Source organism: Orbicella franksi, chromosome 2, assembly GCF_964199315.1.
Source record: "Orbicella franksi chromosome 2, jaOrbFran1.1, whole genome shotgun sequence".
NCBI lineage: Eukaryota > Metazoa > Cnidaria > Anthozoa > Scleractinia > Merulinidae > Orbicella > Orbicella franksi.
In genome coordinates this window covers 34876708-34895772 of record NC_138146.1, presented here as the reverse complement: position 1 = coordinate 34895772, position 19065 = coordinate 34876708, and the positions used below count along the sequence as shown (strand labels likewise).

Sequence of the window (19065 nt, the reverse complement as noted above, 5' to 3'; positions counted from 1 at the left end):
TATTCGAAGGGGGCGCTCATTCGAGGATTGGTACGGTAAGTGTAAAATAAAGTTTGCAAATCGCCATGAACTTAGGATATGTGCGCTATATAAATACGATTATTATTATCATTAATTTGTTTACGCACGAAACATAGGAGAGCTCTGAGTAACCCGTTATAAAGTGTTCGAACAAGTATATAAATATCGGGTATGGGTTTTGTAGAGGAAGGAAAACCGGAGAATCCGAGCAAAAACCCTGCGTGCAAGGACGAGAACCAAAAATAAATTCAACCCCCTAATAACAGATGGGGCCCGTTTCTAGAAGGTCCTGAAAAGTTTTCAGGAGTTCGCATTCGGGAAGCCAGACCAAAGTCCTAAACCTTATGATTACAGCGCTGTTTTATTCACGTATCCTTAAGATTAACAGGGTTCCCTTCATACAAGAAGTTTAAGGCGTATTCAGCTCTCTGTTTGTAGAAACAGATTAACTAAAAATAGCTTTTCGGACCCGAAAAGTTTCCGGGGCTTTCGAGAAACGGGCCATGATCCGGGATTCGAACCTTACGCTACATTAGTGGGTCCTGGGAGGCAAGCACTCTCACCACTGTGTCATCTCTGTTCCCCCGAACCCCTCTCTATTGCTGGTTATCAGTGTCACGCAATTCAAAAAAGATAAAAAAAGACTCTCACCAAAATTCTGGCCACAGCAATTTTTCTTACGCGAGATATGCGGAGAAATTTTTTACCCAAATTTATAGAGATTTGGATGGAGACGCCATGCTGGTGCCCATCCGTATGGGCACCAACATGGCGGCCGGAAACCAACAGAAATATTTGTCACTGAGTTTTGCTACAAACGCGTGAATTTATCCCTCGAAGAACTCTAAAACATTAAAATAATACTTTTTCTAAGACATGAACTGTTCAGATAGCCAAGTTCCCCGAAATAAGTCACCTTTTTAACCATCATGACAGCTCTCTGGGCCATCATGTAAATGCCGCGTCACGCAAAAGCTTAGAAATTCAAGCGTAGTGTATCAAAAAACCAAGAACCCATTCGGAGCGAAAATTTGTATGAATGCTAGTTTTCAGCTGCTCTTATACATCATTTAAGTAAAATCCCAGGAGGATCAATAGTTTTGTAGTTCGAATTTTAGTGACGTCATGTGAAAACCAGCTTTTCTATTTGGTCTAGTTGCTCAGCGTGGAGTAGCTTCTTTGCTTCAAGTGGTTTCATTAGCTGCCAGAGACTAACCAAGAAGGAATCTGAGCATGATAAGCTCATTTGTAACACATAAAAGAAGACATTTCAATGAGTAAACAACACCATATTTAATTTTGCTGTAACAAGACTTGATATAAATACAGTTGGTTCTAAGTAATTGGGCAGCAAACGCTCTACTCTGCTAACTTCAACTCCGCAGTTTTAATGTCATGAAAAACAATGTCCATTCTGTCAAATGTATCCACTACAAGGGCATAAGCCTAAACAAACAACAAATAGAAATATTTTAATGCACATTTCTAACAACATTTTTTAAACTGACCCTGTCATAAATCAAATCAAACTTTTCAGCATAAGTATACGGTCGCTTTTGAAGACATGATTGATCATCCTAGTCACACGGTCCATTTTACTACTGCTTAAGTATTTGGACTGTCATGCACAAACTCTGTTCGTTCTTCCAACCAGGTTTCGTAATGTCGAATACGCATTAACACGCATGATAATTAGGGGGTTTTCAAAATCTAGTTGGAGGTGGATCGTCAGAGTCAAATTTAAACGTAAAATGTCAGGAAAATGTCGAGGAAAACCAAGGAACTGCTGACACTTTTCATTCACTCATTTGTCCATATCAAGAAAGCTTCATACCTGCGTAAAGAGCTTGTCTCTGTATTTTGCTTCTAAAACAGGGTCAGCAGCATTATCCACTGCTAAACCATCTACACTAACCGGAGTCTGAAAAAGATTACAGAAGAAAACAAAAATTATTTTAAGGAAACAAGGACGCTTTTGTACCTACCGATCACCTCTTAATTTGCCCGGCCCGAAACGCAAACAAGATTCCAGATACGACATGGTAAGGGAATAACGCCAAATGATTATGGGAAGTAAACTTCATAAATCTCAGAATTAGTCGCTTTAAGAAGGTTTTGCTGTGCTCTCTACCTTGGCTTGCATTTGATGTGACAAACTATTTACAGATATTAAGTGCTAGCAAATAGGTTGAGAACGTGCATGTTTCTAAGCTCACCACATCGTCACTTGCAGAACTAAGGTGGTGCGATCGCAAGATATTGTAAAAATAATACGTTCTAGCATTCTGCAACTTTCAGTATATTTGGTAAAAATGAACATGATCTTACCCCAGTCCTCTCTACTGCAGTTTCACTGAGGGCTGATTTAGACTGAGAGGAAGGTGTACTGGTACCTAGAAAGAGGAGTGGCCGTGAGTAGCGTGCGGGAATTGCATCGACCCACACTAGCGAGAATGAGAGGGAAAGGCACATCAAAAGCAAAGAAAACTCAAGCTTCACTGGTTGAACTCGGTTTGTCTTGAAGGCTGTTATATTCTTTTGTCATCTGGCATGACGGAGTTTGTAAAATATGGGCAGCTCATGCAAAAGGCCCATTGACTTCTCAAGACATCTTTCATTTTCGTTTTGTTTTGCTTTTGTTGTTGTCAAATGCTTATATTTCATTTTGATACGCTTCTATTAAAACTGACGCTTTTTCTGATCGGGAGACTTAAAGAAAAATTTAATGCTATGTCGGTGGCCATTAAAATTCTTCCTCTTGAAGTAGAATAGGAAAATTAATCCTTAACTAAGAGTAAGACTGGAAACGGCGTTTTTCTGCCGGAACTGATTACCTCTGAACTAAGTCATACTAAGTAGACAATACATTTTTCCAATGAACATTATTACAGACCTCTTCCAGACTTTTTTGCTGATAACTTCGACCGTTGAGTGGAATTTGGACGATCCTAACAAAGAAACAACAAATGAGATACGTAACCAATACGTGCGTTTGAGATAATCGCTTCTTAAGGTCATTCCTCACATTTGCATTGCGCATCCTTACTGCGCATAATTTATGGCGTCATTAGCGCGCGTTTGTGCACGCGCACATTGAAAACATGACGGATTTCCCTTGATATTGAGCTCTGTCAGTTGAAAAATGGCTCTAGCTCACCAATGAGTACGGGCACCCCAATTTTTTTTCCAGTCATAGTAATCAACTAATCATAAGCTTTGCGTGAGAAAAGACTGATCTAATTTCTATTGCTGAAAATTGAATAAATAAGAAAAATAGCAGATACACTGTGGTCTTTTCTATTTTGAAGTCGGTAACTACGTCAAGAAATTTGGTTCAAATTTTTAATCAAGGATTTAGCTTTCTGTCTGAATCATACTTAAAATGTTTATTTGTGTCCGACACAATGTATTGACTGTAGTTTAATGCGTGTTCTTATGAGTCTGGGCTCACAAAGATTTTACAATTACTGGGAATGCGTTTTTATAATAAGCATTAAATAATGCCAAAATGGGGCATTTTCAATGCCTCACTGCTCCTTAATGAGCATGGGCACCCCCCTTTTTTATTTCAAAATTGAAGTTATCATATGACAAATATTCAGTGGACAAAGTTTGAACAAAAATCTATTGTCACTTTTATTTCAGAGGAACTACCTTAAAGAGCTATATCACGAACAAACTTAAGGACACTGGGAGCCGGCAGGAAGAACAAGTGCAAAAAAGGCGAGGGTTTTGCTGTGAAAAGGGCGTTTTTCCCGATGTCCCCTCATTCTTGCTCTCGCTTCGTTCGCTTTTCACTACCGCCACCCCCTCTCTTGACCACAATCCGAGAACGTGGACCGGCTGAGGACAACTTAACATAACAGCATGTAGATGTAAAAAGAACGTAGAAAAGCACGCAAGAAGATCAGCCAAACCTCTCTATACAGACACCTCTATATTACGGACAATTCATCTGGTGCAAGTGTAACTAGTGTATTCCTATAGTCTCTACCTCTACAAGATAGTTACCTTCATCATACAGACATAAGACAGACACCTTTATTATACAGACACACAGCTAAGAGATTTTGGTGTCCGTATTAAAGAGGTACGTGTACGACTGAAATAGTTAACCGAAAAAAACACAAAGATGATTACGACTAAGAAAGATCAAGACGGATTACAAACGGCATAAACTAGAGAGAAGCGGATGTGCTATGAAGCATGCTACCCACTTCAAGAGTAAATAAATTTGCGTGTTCTAAAATATATCTACCAGGGAGTGTTAACTCAACCTTGCAGAAACATTTTTGGAAAATCGAACACGCCACGACCTCATCTTAAAAATTCGATGTGCAATATCTTTGTTTTGTCTCCCTGCTCAGCTGGGTCTTGTGACTCTAGCTTCGCTCGCATTGCTCGATTTAATGCTTGAAGTCCCGTTTGTGTACTGTTAGCCGTTTGGATAGGAAAGTACGTAAGTTTGGATAGGGTAGTACGTAAGTTTGGATAGGGTAGTACGTAAGTTTGGATAGGGTAATACGTAAGTTTGGATAGGGTAATACGTAAGTTTGGATAGGGTAACACGTAAGTTTGGATAGGGTAATACGATTACGTTAGGTGTTACTAACAGACAGGTCATAATCTGGTACGTAATAACAATCTTCAAGAGGTTCTGGACTCTGAAAGTCACAATTGTCTTGGTTAAAATGAAAATACCAACAGAACTTACACCTTCCATGAAATTTGTTTAATTTTTGAAAATCGTAACTTTAGTCCAGCTTATACATCTGGCCAAGGTGGATAACATTATCCACTGGATAAATCACTATCCAGCGGATAGCGTGGTTTGTTTTGTCAACACTTATCCACTGGATAGCGATTTATCCGGTGGATAGCGTTATCCCTCTTTCGAACAACTGGGGCCTGGTCTCATCAAATAGATGAAAATAAAACGATTATCGAAGATAGAACTTTCCCGGTAACAGAAAGCAACTAGAGGTATTAGTTCTCTCACTGGAAGGGATGCTATCCATCCGCAGATTACTCCCTAGCAATTTTCTGAGGTCCTGTACATCTGGGTGGAGAGAGGTACTTTGAAAGTAAAGTGTCTTCCCCAAGACCACTACAACACAAGTCGCCTGACCAGGCCTCAAACGTGAGCTCAAACTCCTAGTCCAACGCCAAGCCTGATACATGGCAATGAACAACCAGAACAAAGAAAGCAAGCGTTATTTCTTTAGCGTATAGTAAAAGCCGTTATGTCTGCCACCCCTTGCTGCACATATATAAAACGTAAAATGAAATGTTATAAGAGAGGCTCTACAATGATCCCACATGCTGACACGAACTTACAGATTCAGGAATCTTGCCTCCTTTCTTGTCTTTCTTGTCTCCTTTTCTGCTCTCCGCTTTCGTTTCAGAAGTAGTTCCTTTACGTAGCCGTTTTTCTACTGATTTGTTTTAAAACATTTTTAAAAAGCAAAGAGAACAATAAAATATAAGAACAAAGTAGTACAAAGTAGTTACCAGGTCTTACATCTAGCGGAAGAACCTACTAAGGCTTTTAAACAAGAAGTAGCATTCGCTCGGATTAATAGAAAATAAATCAGCGACGGTCCTTGATATTGAGTTACAGTGAAACCTGTATTAAGCGGACCCCATATTAAGCAGACCCGCTCTATTAAGTGGACACCAGCTTGAGTCCCTAAATTTTCTTCCCACATTTATTGTAAAATAAACCTGCATTCAGCGGACACCTCTGTTAAGTGAACGCGGACACCAATATTAAGGTGATTCCTCACATTTGCATTGCGCATCCCTACTGCGCATAATTTATGGCGTCATTAGCGCGCGTTCGTGCACGCGCACATTGAAAACATGGCGGATTTGCCTTGATATTGAGTTCTGTCAGTTGAAAAATTGGCTATAGCTCACTAACGAGCTCGGACACCCAAAATTTTTTTCCAGTCATTTTAATCAACTAATCATTAGCTTTGCGTGAGAAAAGATTGATCTGATTTCTATTGTTGAAAATTGAATAAATAAGGAAAATAGCAGCTGCACTGTAGTCTTTTCTATTTTGCAGTTTGATAGCCGTGGCAAGCAATTTGGTTCCAATATCTTAACAAGGATTCAGCTGTCTGTCAAAATAAAACTTAAAAAGTTTATTTGTGTCCGACACGAGTATTGACTGTAGTTTGAGGCGTGTTTTCATGAGTCTGGGCTCACAAAGAGTTTACAATAACTTGGAATGCGTTCTTACAATAGGCATTAAATAATGTTAAAATGGGACATTTTTAATGCCTCACCGCTCCTTAACGAGTATGGGCACCCCCCTTTTTTATTTTATAATTGAAGTTCTCATATGATAAATATTCAGTGGACAAAGTTTGAACAAAAATCTATTGGCAGTTTTATTTCAGGGGAATTACCTTAAACCATTTTGTTGCAAAGCCTGCAATAAGCGGACTTTTTACTTCTCAAAGTTCAGCTCAGACTCCTTTAACATTGTTCAGCGATGTCGTTTTAAAGCTAAGTAGATTATCCCAGATTGATAAAATGACTGACCGGACATTGTGCTATGAGCAGTCTTTGATGTTACACTGTGTTACAAAAGGGTTAATAACTATCATTGCACAGTTGAGGTAACAGAAGCCTGCTAGGCAAACAAATATTTCAGCAAAACATTTATCCATACAGTTACAGTGCACCTTACCGTTGCTACCTAGATACGTTTTGATTACTTTTTGACAACGCTTTGACAACTTCTGATGGCTTCCGATTCAAATGGCCAATCAAACTACGACAACTTGTCGACAGTATCAAACGTTCACAGGTTTTTGAGACTTTTAAAATTCCCGTATGTGTGAATGATGAATTTGATCATCTTCACCCTCGATAGTTTCCATGTTTTGATTGGCTGGTTCAGATATAGGCCAACAATCAAAAAGTTAGTCACGTGGCAACGGTACGGGGCGTAGGGTGCGTAGCACTATCAATTCAAATTTTATGTCAACCTTTGCGGGCAAGATAAATAAAAACAGTTGAAATACTACGAGTGGCATCAACATGTACGGCGTCTGAAAATGTATTTGCTAGATTGAAAAGAAGCATCTCCAACTGAATAACAGGTAGGTAGTATTAGGAAGTAGACCCCAAGCTTCTGGGCCAAGCGTCACAGGACCACCAATTGTCGCATACAGTACAGTCACACCAGGGACATACCTTCTTCTTGTGATGTGTCCTCGACGAGCTCTCTCTCAGGAAGACCAAGTATAGATCTTATCATGTTGGCCTGACCCACAATACTGTCCACCATTTCACAGAGCAGTTGATACCTAACAGTCAATAAGTCATCAAAACTTAGGCTAGAAGGATATTAACCACGTTGGGGAAGTTAATAAGTGTGATATTTATGGTGTTAGCGAAAAATGAAAACTTTCCTTTCGGTTAGGCTGTTCCGGTATCTCCGATTATAGAAAACGAGCAAATTAAACGTGCAAACAAAGAGTTAAAATACGAGGGGGCTGTTTGCTGTGAACTAATTTGATCTAGCGATTCCTGAATTAAACTTTGTCGAAAGCTAGTTTCTTGTGAGTACCGTGTTATTTCGAATGTTTGCCACGATCTAAGAAACAAATACTGCGCACCTAATGGGCAAGAGATCAATATTATAGCAGTAAACAGCAATTCTTTAATTCTTTTCCTCGTCTTCGAGTGCACTCTGGCGCAGAATTGAACAGAGGACTCACCCTGCAGTATACATGGCGTGTTTTACGGGTGTCATTGGCGGAAATGACAGTGTTGATATAGAGCTGTTCAGCGTCTGGAGCAAGCTGTCACGCTGATCTGCATCTTCAACTGACATGATTTTCTACAAGAATCAATAACTAACGATAAAAAACACTTTGAAAAACGAGCTACAGCAGCCTTGAGCGTCAAAGGTATAATTTAGAGCACATTGCACAGGGATTTTGAGCCATGCAAGTAAATGGCAAGCTCATCAAAATGCTAAAAGAAGACGTGCAAGTTTTGTTTCACTACTGTGACACAAAAGGCGTGTTCCTCGCGTATTATAAAAGTGCTAAATATTACAAAATATAGTAAATGTACATTTTTCGCAAGTTTGTAAGCAGCTGTTCAGAACCATTCCCAAATACGCGGAAAAATGCAATTATCTACACTCAGAAAATGATTTACCATTAGTGCTGGTGGGACCGTGAATTTAAACATGACTAGAAAAATTGAAAGTAAGGTTCAAAATACCAAGGATTGAGGATAAGGTTTTTGTACTTTAATAGAGCAAAATAAAATTTTTTTTCTACTACTGATGTAATAGAAACGAGGGAAACGAGTTTAATCAGGATAACCGTGGGTTACCCTGTGGAGTGGATTCCATTCTCGTACAATAACCTGGGTTACCTGTTGAAGGGACTGTAGCGACAAGTCCCAATCCTCGTCCTCTTCGAGCTGTGCGTAAATCTGCTTTAGTTCTTGAACCACCTCATCCTGGAAATACATCTGAAAAGATGGACCACAATGAGATCAAAATGGTTTATTTGGCGGGTCATAGTCTCTGTATTCCAGCACAGCTGCCCATCCGCCCGGCAGTAATCTCGGTCTCTGTGGCAGGAAGCGAGTTATGCACAAGGAATATGGAATGCTAGTCCACTGCAGTATCACCCATAGTAAAAACAGGCTGCTGTCACTTTTACACCTCAGGTGGAGAGAGACTCTATGAGAGTAAAGTGTCTTGCCCAAGAACATAACAAAATGACCTCAGGCAGGGAACCCATGTGGACACAGAAACTCGCATAAGAATGCGATTCACAATCATATGTACAGAATTTAGTTGTACCACGTCTGAAAGAGTCTGGAACCCTTTGGTCATTTGGTCTACACTTGATAAGGTAAGCTAAGATGTGAACAGCTATGTATGTAGTTTTTCGTCTCAGCCCTGCAGCTGACAGTTTTGAATGGATTTTCCAAACGCATTATGTCCAAATTAGTTTGACTTAAAACATCGACACTGTGTCTTATGACATGTACAACTATCTGTTGCAACAAAAAGTTCTTACCCCTTGGTTTGCTCTTCCAAATATCTCCTCTTCCTAAAGCATTAATAAACAAGCTCGTGATTATTTTGCCGTTACTGTTAAACTTTTTCTTTTTAAATAATACATGTATGAAAGTCACGTTTACTAAGATTTATAACATGGCATAGAAAATAGAGCCAATTAGAACACAGGAAAGCTGCTTTTACCAGACGGTATTACACCTTCCATCGTGTGCTGCGGGTAAGTCGCATTGACTGTGATGGCCAATGTATCTTTTATGGCATGGTACTGTAGCTTCATGTATGCAACGCTTTTGAAAGGCTCGTGTCAACACCGAGAAAATACAAGTGGGATATTCCATCACTCCAAAGCGTTGGATAACTAGTGGAAATCTCAAGCCCTATTTGCTAGCCACAAACACCCACATTTCCAAACAGTCATCTCTGAACAACCTGTATTGGATCCTAATTTAAGGATGTAGTGGCACACCAATTTTAAAGACAAAATGATGGAATCTTGAAAAGTAAAAATTGACGGAGAAAAATAATGAAAGAACTGCAGTAGAGAGAGGGTAGAAAGAGAGGAAAGAATGATCAGTGGGATGAACAGCTATCGAATCTCAGTCGCAAACGCACGAGAAAAAAAAAAGTTTGCTCAAAAACGCCTTTTGTAACATGTGGTAAGCGTGTTAAAACACGCTCATGTTTCTCTAAGTCAATAAAATGACACGGTTCACTTTACTTCTACGGTATAAAAGTACAACAAGCGAGTCTTAACTCCACCGCTATCCCCAGTCTCCTGAATGACACCACTCACCGTGATATAAGCATCCACAGGGGATCTGGGCCTTTCGGGAGTTCGAACGCCTTCAAGGATCTCATCCAAAAGTCTAGCGGCAGTTTCCACGGCCTCTCTGTGAGCTAGCTCCTGTTCGATCTGTTGTCTGGCCTCTTTGTAGATGTCATCCTCCACTGCTACGCCTAAACAAACATGTTAATAAATACAGCTGAACACTGCCATTTCGAACTCGCAGGGGAAACAAAAAACAGCTCGAAATAGCGGGAGTTCCAAATAAGCGATAGTAAGTGACAACAGCAGCAATTCTTCATTTAAATACGATTTGGTTTAAAGAAATAGGTTGCTTGTGGGGTCGCGTACCTAGCCAAACGTTTAAGAGCCAGTGCCCATAACTATGGACCAAACAACGGCACAAGTCGAAAAATCGATTTCGCTCATTTTTTGCCCATAGATTGGCCCTAGCTAGTAAACAAACGGACCATAGTTAGTTTCTGCTAATGCAGCTTTTTTGGGGAGAAATTTGTGAAAAACGATTTTGCCCCGATTGAGCTCAAAATCTACTTCCTGTTATGCTAAATTTTCTGAAAATTTGATTGCTTTGCGCGTCGCACATCAGCTACTTAAGAATCTTTCAATGGTCTTTACATTCAGCTCAGGTCTTCATGGTATGACTGAGCGAAAAATAAAATAAATCGAGGTTTCTTTTGAGTCCGAAACGAGATCGAACAGAAACGCAAAATATTACGATGTGTTACAAACGAATTATAGCACTAAAATATCGCCATATTTTTCTATGGGCTATAACTTTAAATGCCATAAAAACACTTTCTACGGGTTAACTGTACACCCACCTGTTTGAAAATCAAAAAATATCTCTGGGCAAATGGTTTTAAGTCGCCCGCCTTGGCCTGTGCTTCTCATAGATTTTTCCCTGAACCGCCGTGAGAATGTAAACAATTGCGTGACGCGGGCGGTCACCGTGAATACATAATTCGTTTCCAACAAACCGCAGATGGCTATCTTAGAACATTTGGGTGGAAAAAGAAAAACATAATGGACCACTTTTAACTTTAATATTTTGAAAGTCATCGCTTTGGAAATTTCGTTAATTAAGAACGTCAATTAAAAGCAATTTACTTGGAGTTCGGGTGTTACTGCTATGTCGTTTTAAGCTGTCGTTCTTTCTTTGATCATTTTCATTACAAGAGCGAGTTCTAGAAAGAAATCGTTCTAAGTTCATTTGTTAAGCGTAATGACAAGTTGATATTGTTGGTTTGTATTGTAGCCTTACGTGATCTGAAGGAACGCCACAGTGATTAAATTTGTATTTGTTGATTGATTTCGACGGATCGATTTTCGGTTAAACCTTTTTATTTGTACCAACACATTTAGTGCCTTTTCTCCTGCTAAAAAGTCGGAAAAAGTAAAGTAAACAAATCCTTAAAGTTTAAATCATAAATAAGAGGCATCGACAGTGCGAGTGTCTCGGTAAGCTGTTAATTTGAACAATTACTGTGCTGGACGGATTGCTTTCCAGGTTACGCACGTACTATACATATACTGATGATATAGTTCATTGTGCGCGAATGTTTCTGTTTCAAACAACTGAAATGCTCAATGCTTTTTTTTTCTTTCTTTCTTCAGTCTTAAAACTTAAGGTTAGAGTTAGGCTAAACCCTAAACTGTTTTGGCGGCCAACCTATATTTGGCTAATTGCTTAATCGAATTATATACATATTTCATTGAAATTCGCTCTTCCGTGACCGACTTCCGCGAACAAAACAAGATGGATGTTCGCTGTTCATTTAAGACTACAATCCTGGTCAAAAGTTTTGGGACAGTTACGGCAGATGACTTCACAGGCAGCCTCTCTTAAGACCAAAACCGCGCAAGCCCGCCTACCCCCCTCCCCCTGTCAATGTTGATAAAAATCTTGAAGAAAAAAAATCCTTGACAATAGCTTCAGAATAACCACGTTTCAAGAATTGTTCGCCTCCTAGAACAGTATTCTCGAACTAAAGAGACGAGAAGATAGATATTCACATCTTATTCCAATAATAGCGATTTTTCAGCAATCGCGTTTGGTTCCGACACAACTGTCTAACCACTTTCTATTGTCCCTTTTTCCTTTTTTCCCACATCCGATCTAGTCTTTAGAATAGCTTCGTTTTCATGCAACATTGCTAGGGGGGAGGGGGGTCAATTGTACTTGCTTCTATTCATCTTTTGTTCTAAAACGTTAAGGAAGTAGTTGAAATCGAGGGTTTTAGCGCGCAAAAGGGGGAGGTGTCCCAACAACTTATGGCCAGGATTGTAGGTTTACACTAGAGGAAATTGTTCCGGATTCGTGATGAATTCGGAACGTTTCAGTGCCGGATTGATTTTGCCGTTTACACAAAAGTGGACGAATCCGAAAAAAAAAAATCCCTGGAATTTAAAGTGGGAACTTTGAATCCGAAAACTTTTGAATCTGGAGAGTTTTGTCGTGTAAACGATTTTCTCTCGAATCCGCATATTTTTCCACCTGTGATCTTTTGAGTTTGCGGTGGAACGAAAATGGCGGATTACATGATCCAGTCGTATACGTAGTCGAGTCGTAGGCACATTGATGGCCATTTGATGGCGGTCGCTGGGTGATTACCTCGTGCTGTTTCAGGTGTAGGTAATCACTTTTATAATAGGTAATGCCATACTTCTCAGAAATCCAATTTATACTTCACTGCGCAGATGACGACGATGGCACGATCGAAAACCTCGACGGTTCTAGATATTAAGTAAAGACCAGAATAACTTCCTGGAGGGACCTGACATGATGGACAACAGTACCGTGGTCAGCGAGTTGAAAGAAAACTTCGGACTGTCTCAACCTACCCCTAGCCTTATTTTCGGAGGCATTTTGTTTCTCGTTGTCGAGGCAACAAACTGCTTGTTAACCATTCCATCATGAATGTGCCCGGAGCTATCGTCGTGTGTAAACGGTTAAGAATCCGAATATCCTTTCACTGTAAACCCCTACTAATCCGAATACTCTAAAATTGATGAATTCGGGAACTTTTACGAATCCAAAAAAACTCCTTTAGTGTAAACCTAGTCCTAGATCGACCACTGTAATGTTTATTTGTCTACCAGTGTTATGATCTGGAAATTTCAGTTAATTGATCAAACAACCAAAGTAGAAAAGATGGAGTTTTTCCCAGTATGATCGAAACTTAAACGCAATTTCTTCCTGGGCTAATTCAATTCAAGAAATTCCAGGTTTTCTAGCTGAGTTTGAGCATATTGTGTAGGTACAAATTTTCTACACAGCTAGAAGAGCTGAGATGCCATCACGCAGTTAGTAGTTTATAGAAATTATGGTATTTCCACTTGACTTTATTTGTCAGTCAATGATTCAATTGCCATAAACCATAGAGGATTGGTTAAGTGTATCTCTAAAACTGCCATTATATTGTAAGTTATCAGTGAAATCAATAAAATAAACAAGTGTTAAAATCATTTCCCGGAGTACTGTAGAAACGTTCTTTATCAGGGATGTCGTGGGTGTTGCAATGCAAAATGAAAAAACAGATATATTTATACTAACTTAAACAAAAAAAAACCAAAACATTTTCCACTATTTTATCCACACAACGTTTCAAAAATTGCTTTCATCGGATTGCTGGAAACGAATATTTTACTCGAGAGTGGCTATCCGCGTCACGCAATTGTTTACATTCCAACGGCGGATTTTGGGCAAAATCTATGAGAAACACAGGCCAAGGCGGGCGACTTGAAACCATTTGCCCAGAGATGTTTTTTGATAGCCTAACAAGTGGGTGTATATTTAACCCGTAGAAAGTGTTTTTACGGTATTTAAAGTTATAGCCCATAGAAAAATATGGCGATGTTTTTAAGCAATAATTCTCTTGCCACACACTGTAAAATTTTGCGTGTCAGTTTGATCTCTTTTCGGGCTCAAAACTAACTTTGATTTATTTTATTTTTCGCTCAGTCAGACCACGAAGACCTGAACTGAATATAAAATCCATTGAAAGATTCTCAAGTAACTGTTCTGCGGAGCGCGAAGCAATCAAATATTCGGAAAATTCAGCAAAACCGGAAGTAGATTTTGAGCCCAATCGGGTCGAAATCGTTTTTGGCGTATTTCTACCAAAGAAAGCTGTATTAGCAGAAACTAACTATGGTCCGTTTCTATTCTTACTACGACCTATCTATGGACAAAATACAAGCGAAATCAATTTTTCGACTTGTGCCATTGATAGGCGATTTAGGTCCATTTTTGTAGGCATTCACTCTTAAGAAAAACAGACATACGTACAGCAAAACATAATAATTCTACAACTCCAAAAATTCTGAAGGGTTAATCCAAGGGAAATTGTTCTGAGTGCGAAATAACGGGAATTCGAAATAACCGAGTTCGAATTAGTGGGGTCCAAAAGTGTAATTTGAGCCTGAGAAATTGTTGAAAAATTATTCAGGGTAGATGCAATAGATTTCACGCAGGAACTCAATCAGGAGAAGTAGGTTTTTTTTTTTTGTCTTTCAGGGCTAAGGAAACTTAAGGCATCGGAACTATCTGTAGCATCATAAAGGGCGTATCATCAAGTCAAGATGTTGCAAAAAATTCTTAAAGTTCAGTCTTCTAGAACGGTGATGAAGCCAGGAGACTTAATCACCGAAACGTTCAAAATTTAACCGCTCAATAATCGCCAATGTCTTTTGTACGCTCAAAATTAGGTTAAATGGCGATACCCATGCAAACGAAAAACAAGAAATTTGGTGACATCGCAGTTCTCACTAATATCTGGTCTCTTAAAAGCACAAACAGAAAGTCGACATAGAAGAGCTCGCAGAATTCTCTGTTTACTCCTGTTTACCACTTGTTTGGCGCGTCACCCTTTCGCCATTACTCGCTACCCACAACGTTTGAAACTCCTTGACGCTTTTTCAGTTATTTATAGTTATAGTTATTTTTATTTTTATTTTCGCGCTAAAACTTCAAAAGAAATGACCCGCAAACTTACTCAAGACAAAGCTCATTACCTCTCAGAGTGATTCTTATAGGGGCGCCACCACACAATGTAGGCCTGGTCATAAACTCCCACGTCTCTGTGAAGATCCCAGCATTGGGGGATTTAAATACGAATGGGAACTTCAAAGTATCCCCTGGCAGAATCACTCCGCTCTTAGTGTCAAAGTAAAACCTTTGAGTCTGGCCTGCGAGCTTTGTACCCAGCACGTTGAGACGAGGTATTTTCTGTTGGGTAAAGAATAGAGTTAGTTATTCGAGATAGCACTTCATCACATTTCAAACGCCTCGAATATACGTTCAAATCAACAACGGTACTTTCAACACCGAAAAAAAAAAAACTAAAGTCATAAAATACCTTCCAAGAAAAGTATATAGCCGTTGTTCCATCGTTGCATATATCCAAATGGGAGGTGACCCTATCTCCCACATTGGCGTCAAATATCACGCGGCAAGCCGCGCCCACTTGTCCACTGACCGCAGTCCTCTGTCCGTTCCACTGAGCCGTTTGACCACCAATGGATAACGACGGTCCAAATATGGGCTGAGGAACAACATCAGCAATGTTTGCTAGAGGATCCCTAGGAATGAACAGACCAAACAAACAGTGGCAATGTTTAAGGGAACCGGTCAAAACGTCCCCTAGACAGAACGCCCTGGACAAGACAGCGAAGACGCTCTCTCAAGAATATGAAAAAACACTGGTTGTACAACGTATCTTCAAAGAAGGTTTATTCCATATAAATATCCCAGGGAAGTTTTGTCTTATGGGTGGTTTGACTTCACTTATAGGTAATATACACTGTACACTGTATGCACGAGCAAAGTCACTAAAAATCACGCAAAAAATTCATGAGTTTTGTGGCGGTAAATGAAAGAGTGAAATCTGTATTGCGTACAGAAATAAAATACTCTATGAAAGCGATTCAAAAGCGTTCTCTGATTTAAGGTTAAAATTTCTACCTAGCAGTCTTTTTATAAGTTAGAAAACACGAGAGTTTCTGATTTTCCAACTTCTGTCTCCAATATCTCGATACCTAGGTGCATTTTCAGCCACTTTTGATTCCCAGTCATAATGACTCGTTAATTTTGCTTACAATCACCTCGGTGATGTCTTAACAGGAGAAGAATCCAAGCAAACACCAGGATGGATTTAACCAGCCGCTGTTTCGGGAAATGAGTCCACGCTCACCCCCAAATTTGAGAGGAACACGACCGGACCCGAGAGAACGGCGGAAATCAAGTCTAAATAAACAATGCCAAGTAAAGTAACAGAAAACGAATGAAACAGAGTGAGGACATTTTGGATGCTGACCTTTCACTCGTGGTTTCTTCTAACATTTCACTCTCCTCCTCCTCTTCTTGTACGACCGACATCATATCAAACTTGGATGAATGTTGAGGCTGGTTTGTTCCTATCACCTCGAGCTCATCAATGTACTGATCAAAAGAAAACAAGACTTTACTATGCGCCTGCACGCAATCTTTCCTCCTCCACATGGGAGAGGAACGCGTGACGAGCACAAAAAGCACCTCAGCAGTGTCACAACACAGTTTGGAACACTGAAGAGTCCGGCCACAGTTTCTAAAGTTCGTTGTTCGCAGTCTTAATTCTTCCCAAATCTTAGCCATCGTTAATAATTTTTGTTACGCGTTATTTCTGCCTTTAGTTAATTAAACTTCCTATTTTGATGTTTTCTTCGATGTCAAGAAAAATTTAAACATTGAGAAGATATAGCATAAGTTAGATTGACTAAACTTATGTCCTTGGTTTACAGCTTGGAACTGGTTAACGTGTCTGGTTAGTGTTAGCAAGTCTAGGTATCTATAATCAAATCTCCATTGTTCCATGAAACTACAGAACATTTCAAGCAGAGAATTTTTCAAGTTTGCAAACCTTCGGCATCAAAATTTGCAGGAAAAATATGTTTACCTGTAGCCTTAATGAAAACGCGTACATGTAACTCAGTTTTCAGATAAACGACTTGATTGAAAAACCACAATATTTTGCAGCAAAGAGAACGCTCTTGTAACGATCAGTTTTCTTCTTACCGGCTCATGAGGATCCAACTCATGTAGAATAGTTTGGAGCTGCTTCGTTCTCTCCTGAAGATAAGTTGACTTTTGCCATGGATAGTGCACTGAAGCAGACCTGTGGGTTTTGGACCACTCTATGCCTGCACAACAAAATATGTTCCGTTTAAGGTCTTCCTCACCGGATGGGGGAAAGGAAGGGTCCCATATGAAAATGATGGCGATTCGAGTCAGAAATTTGAAAAAAAAAAAAAGACACCTAAAGACATCAGAAACCATATTTTTAAGGGTGGGGAAGGGGAAGGGGGAAACCAGTACAGAATGTATTACCAATGGAATTAACAAGTACATGTAGATTATGAGCTCAAGATTTCTACCACGCGATAGTTGACGAAAGCGCAGCCTAATCAGTCATTCTGTTCACCTAAATTATTAGCCTGCGATTGTTGAAATACACGTGGTCCAGTAAGAAAGCAAAAACGTAACTTTATTTGCCAAACCATGAAACTCTCCCTTAAAAATTTACCCATTTCATTCTTGATATAGATGGCTTTTCCAATGTGTTCAATTGCTGGTGGATAACCACGCTCCGTCTGTGTTAAAGTCATACTACAAGAAAACAAAACGTGATAAACCATCAATTACTAACTAAAATAAAACTCTGCATTGATGAAGTTAACTTAACCAGAGAACAGCAAAAATACCTTGGATAATGTTATGTACAAAACAGGCCCTCCCATTTTAAAATAATTTGCAAAATGATAATTGCAGCTAAGAGGCAGCCAAGAAAAATCTGGACAGGCTTTTAATGATATTATTAATAGTAATTTTAATGATATTATTAAGAGTATTATTAATAGTAACATTGGGATAATGAACCTTTGACAATTTTAGTATCATACAGTATGTAGCAAATCGCTATTCAGGTCTCATACTTCAGTCCATGAAATAAAAAAAAAAACGTAAAAATATGAATTTTAATTTGACCGCTATACTAGACACTTTATATTATGGATGAGTTCTACCTGTTTTTGCAACAAGATGGCTGCAATGTGAAAAGGGAGATCTAAAATATTCTAGTATCAGTTTAATCAAAATATTCTTACTTAATCCCTGTTTCATCATCTCCTATTTGTTCCACTTGTTTCCAGAACTCACTGCCAACACGATCTACAAACATCATTAGCAGATAAAATTTTTATATGAGCATCAAAAAAAAAATGTATTTAAGGATGGTGCCTACTAAATAAAAAGGTTTTTGCGCCAGGTTAGGACCACGCGAGAAATGTAGATCTTTGCAAGGGCTATTGGAATCCACAAAGAAAAAAGGGGGTAGCCACGCATTTTTCCGAGATAATCAGCCTTGAATCTCAACAAAAATGCTGACATCAGCATTTTCTGAAAAAAACATGGAAAGGATATTTCTTCACAGATTTCCTTCGAATTCGTCTTTACAAACAGAAAAGCAAACACATTTATCAAGATCTTAAAACTGCATGGTAGATAGTAACATAAAAACCATTCTTGGTATGTTTCTAATAACAAAATCGTTGCAACAGCGCTTTTAGCGTCTTTGACAGCCTTCCTCTGGTTCAGCCAAAATTCAGTCTAAATACCTTTTGCTCACAACCAGAAACTAATCACGTGTTGAATAGGCTTGCCACTTCCATTTCATAACATAAAATGTGGGGGTAACCACGCGTTTTTTAAAGTCATTGATCTTTTTTGAAAACTTTTACGGTGCCCGCTACATTTTTTCTTGTCACCTCCCCTGTAAGTGAAACATTTGCGTATTTCGCACTTGTTTTGCGCGCGCACTACGCCATCTGCAGGTACATGTTTACAGTTGGATTTCAGTGTAATTTTCGACAGATAACAGATAGGTTTTCAGCTGGAAGACGTTAACATTTAGTGGTTAGCGATATGCTGCTATTTTGGTGTTCATGGTTTAAGTACGGGTTCATTAAACTTGATTTGGTCACAGTAGGAAAATGTTGCTTTCTTTTAGTCGTGTACTTGATAGCGTAGTTGATTGCGTCAATGTCAACCCTAAAACACGCGTGGCGCGACAGAGCTGAAAAACGACTGCGCATGCGTAGGGTTTTGGCGGGTGAGTCGACGAGTGGTGGCATTTTCGATCGT

At 39.3% G+C, this 19065-nt stretch overlaps 1 protein-coding gene across 1 annotated transcript in view; it reads right to left on the bottom strand.

Annotated features, from left to right (window-relative positions):
- Positions 1-213: 213 nt before the first annotated feature.
- Positions 214-19065, bottom strand: part of LOC145479529 (MYCBP-associated protein-like) — a 35852-nt gene continuing 17000 nt past the window's right edge. Inside the window, exons 11-26 of the mRNA XM_081457915.1 lie at positions 18030-18093; positions 17450-17532; positions 16942-17066; positions 16205-16329; positions 15248-15470; positions 14904-15117; positions 9879-10042; positions 9084-9116; positions 8428-8526; positions 7758-7879; positions 7231-7343; positions 5359-5456; positions 2915-2969; positions 2350-2414; positions 1856-1942; positions 214-1467 (exon numbers count right to left, since the gene is read on the bottom strand). Coding sequence (XP_081314041.1) covers positions 1381-1467; positions 1856-1942; positions 2350-2414; positions 2915-2969; positions 5359-5456; positions 7231-7343; positions 7758-7879; positions 8428-8526; positions 9084-9116; positions 9879-10042; positions 14904-15117; positions 15248-15470; positions 16205-16329; positions 16942-17066; positions 17450-17532; positions 18030-18093 — 1757 coding nt within the window. The 3' untranslated portion in view covers positions 214-1380. The remainder of the gene's footprint in view (positions 1468-1855; positions 1943-2349; positions 2415-2914; positions 2970-5358; positions 5457-7230; positions 7344-7757; positions 7880-8427; positions 8527-9083; positions 9117-9878; positions 10043-14903; positions 15118-15247; positions 15471-16204; positions 16330-16941; positions 17067-17449; positions 17533-18029; positions 18094-19065) is intronic.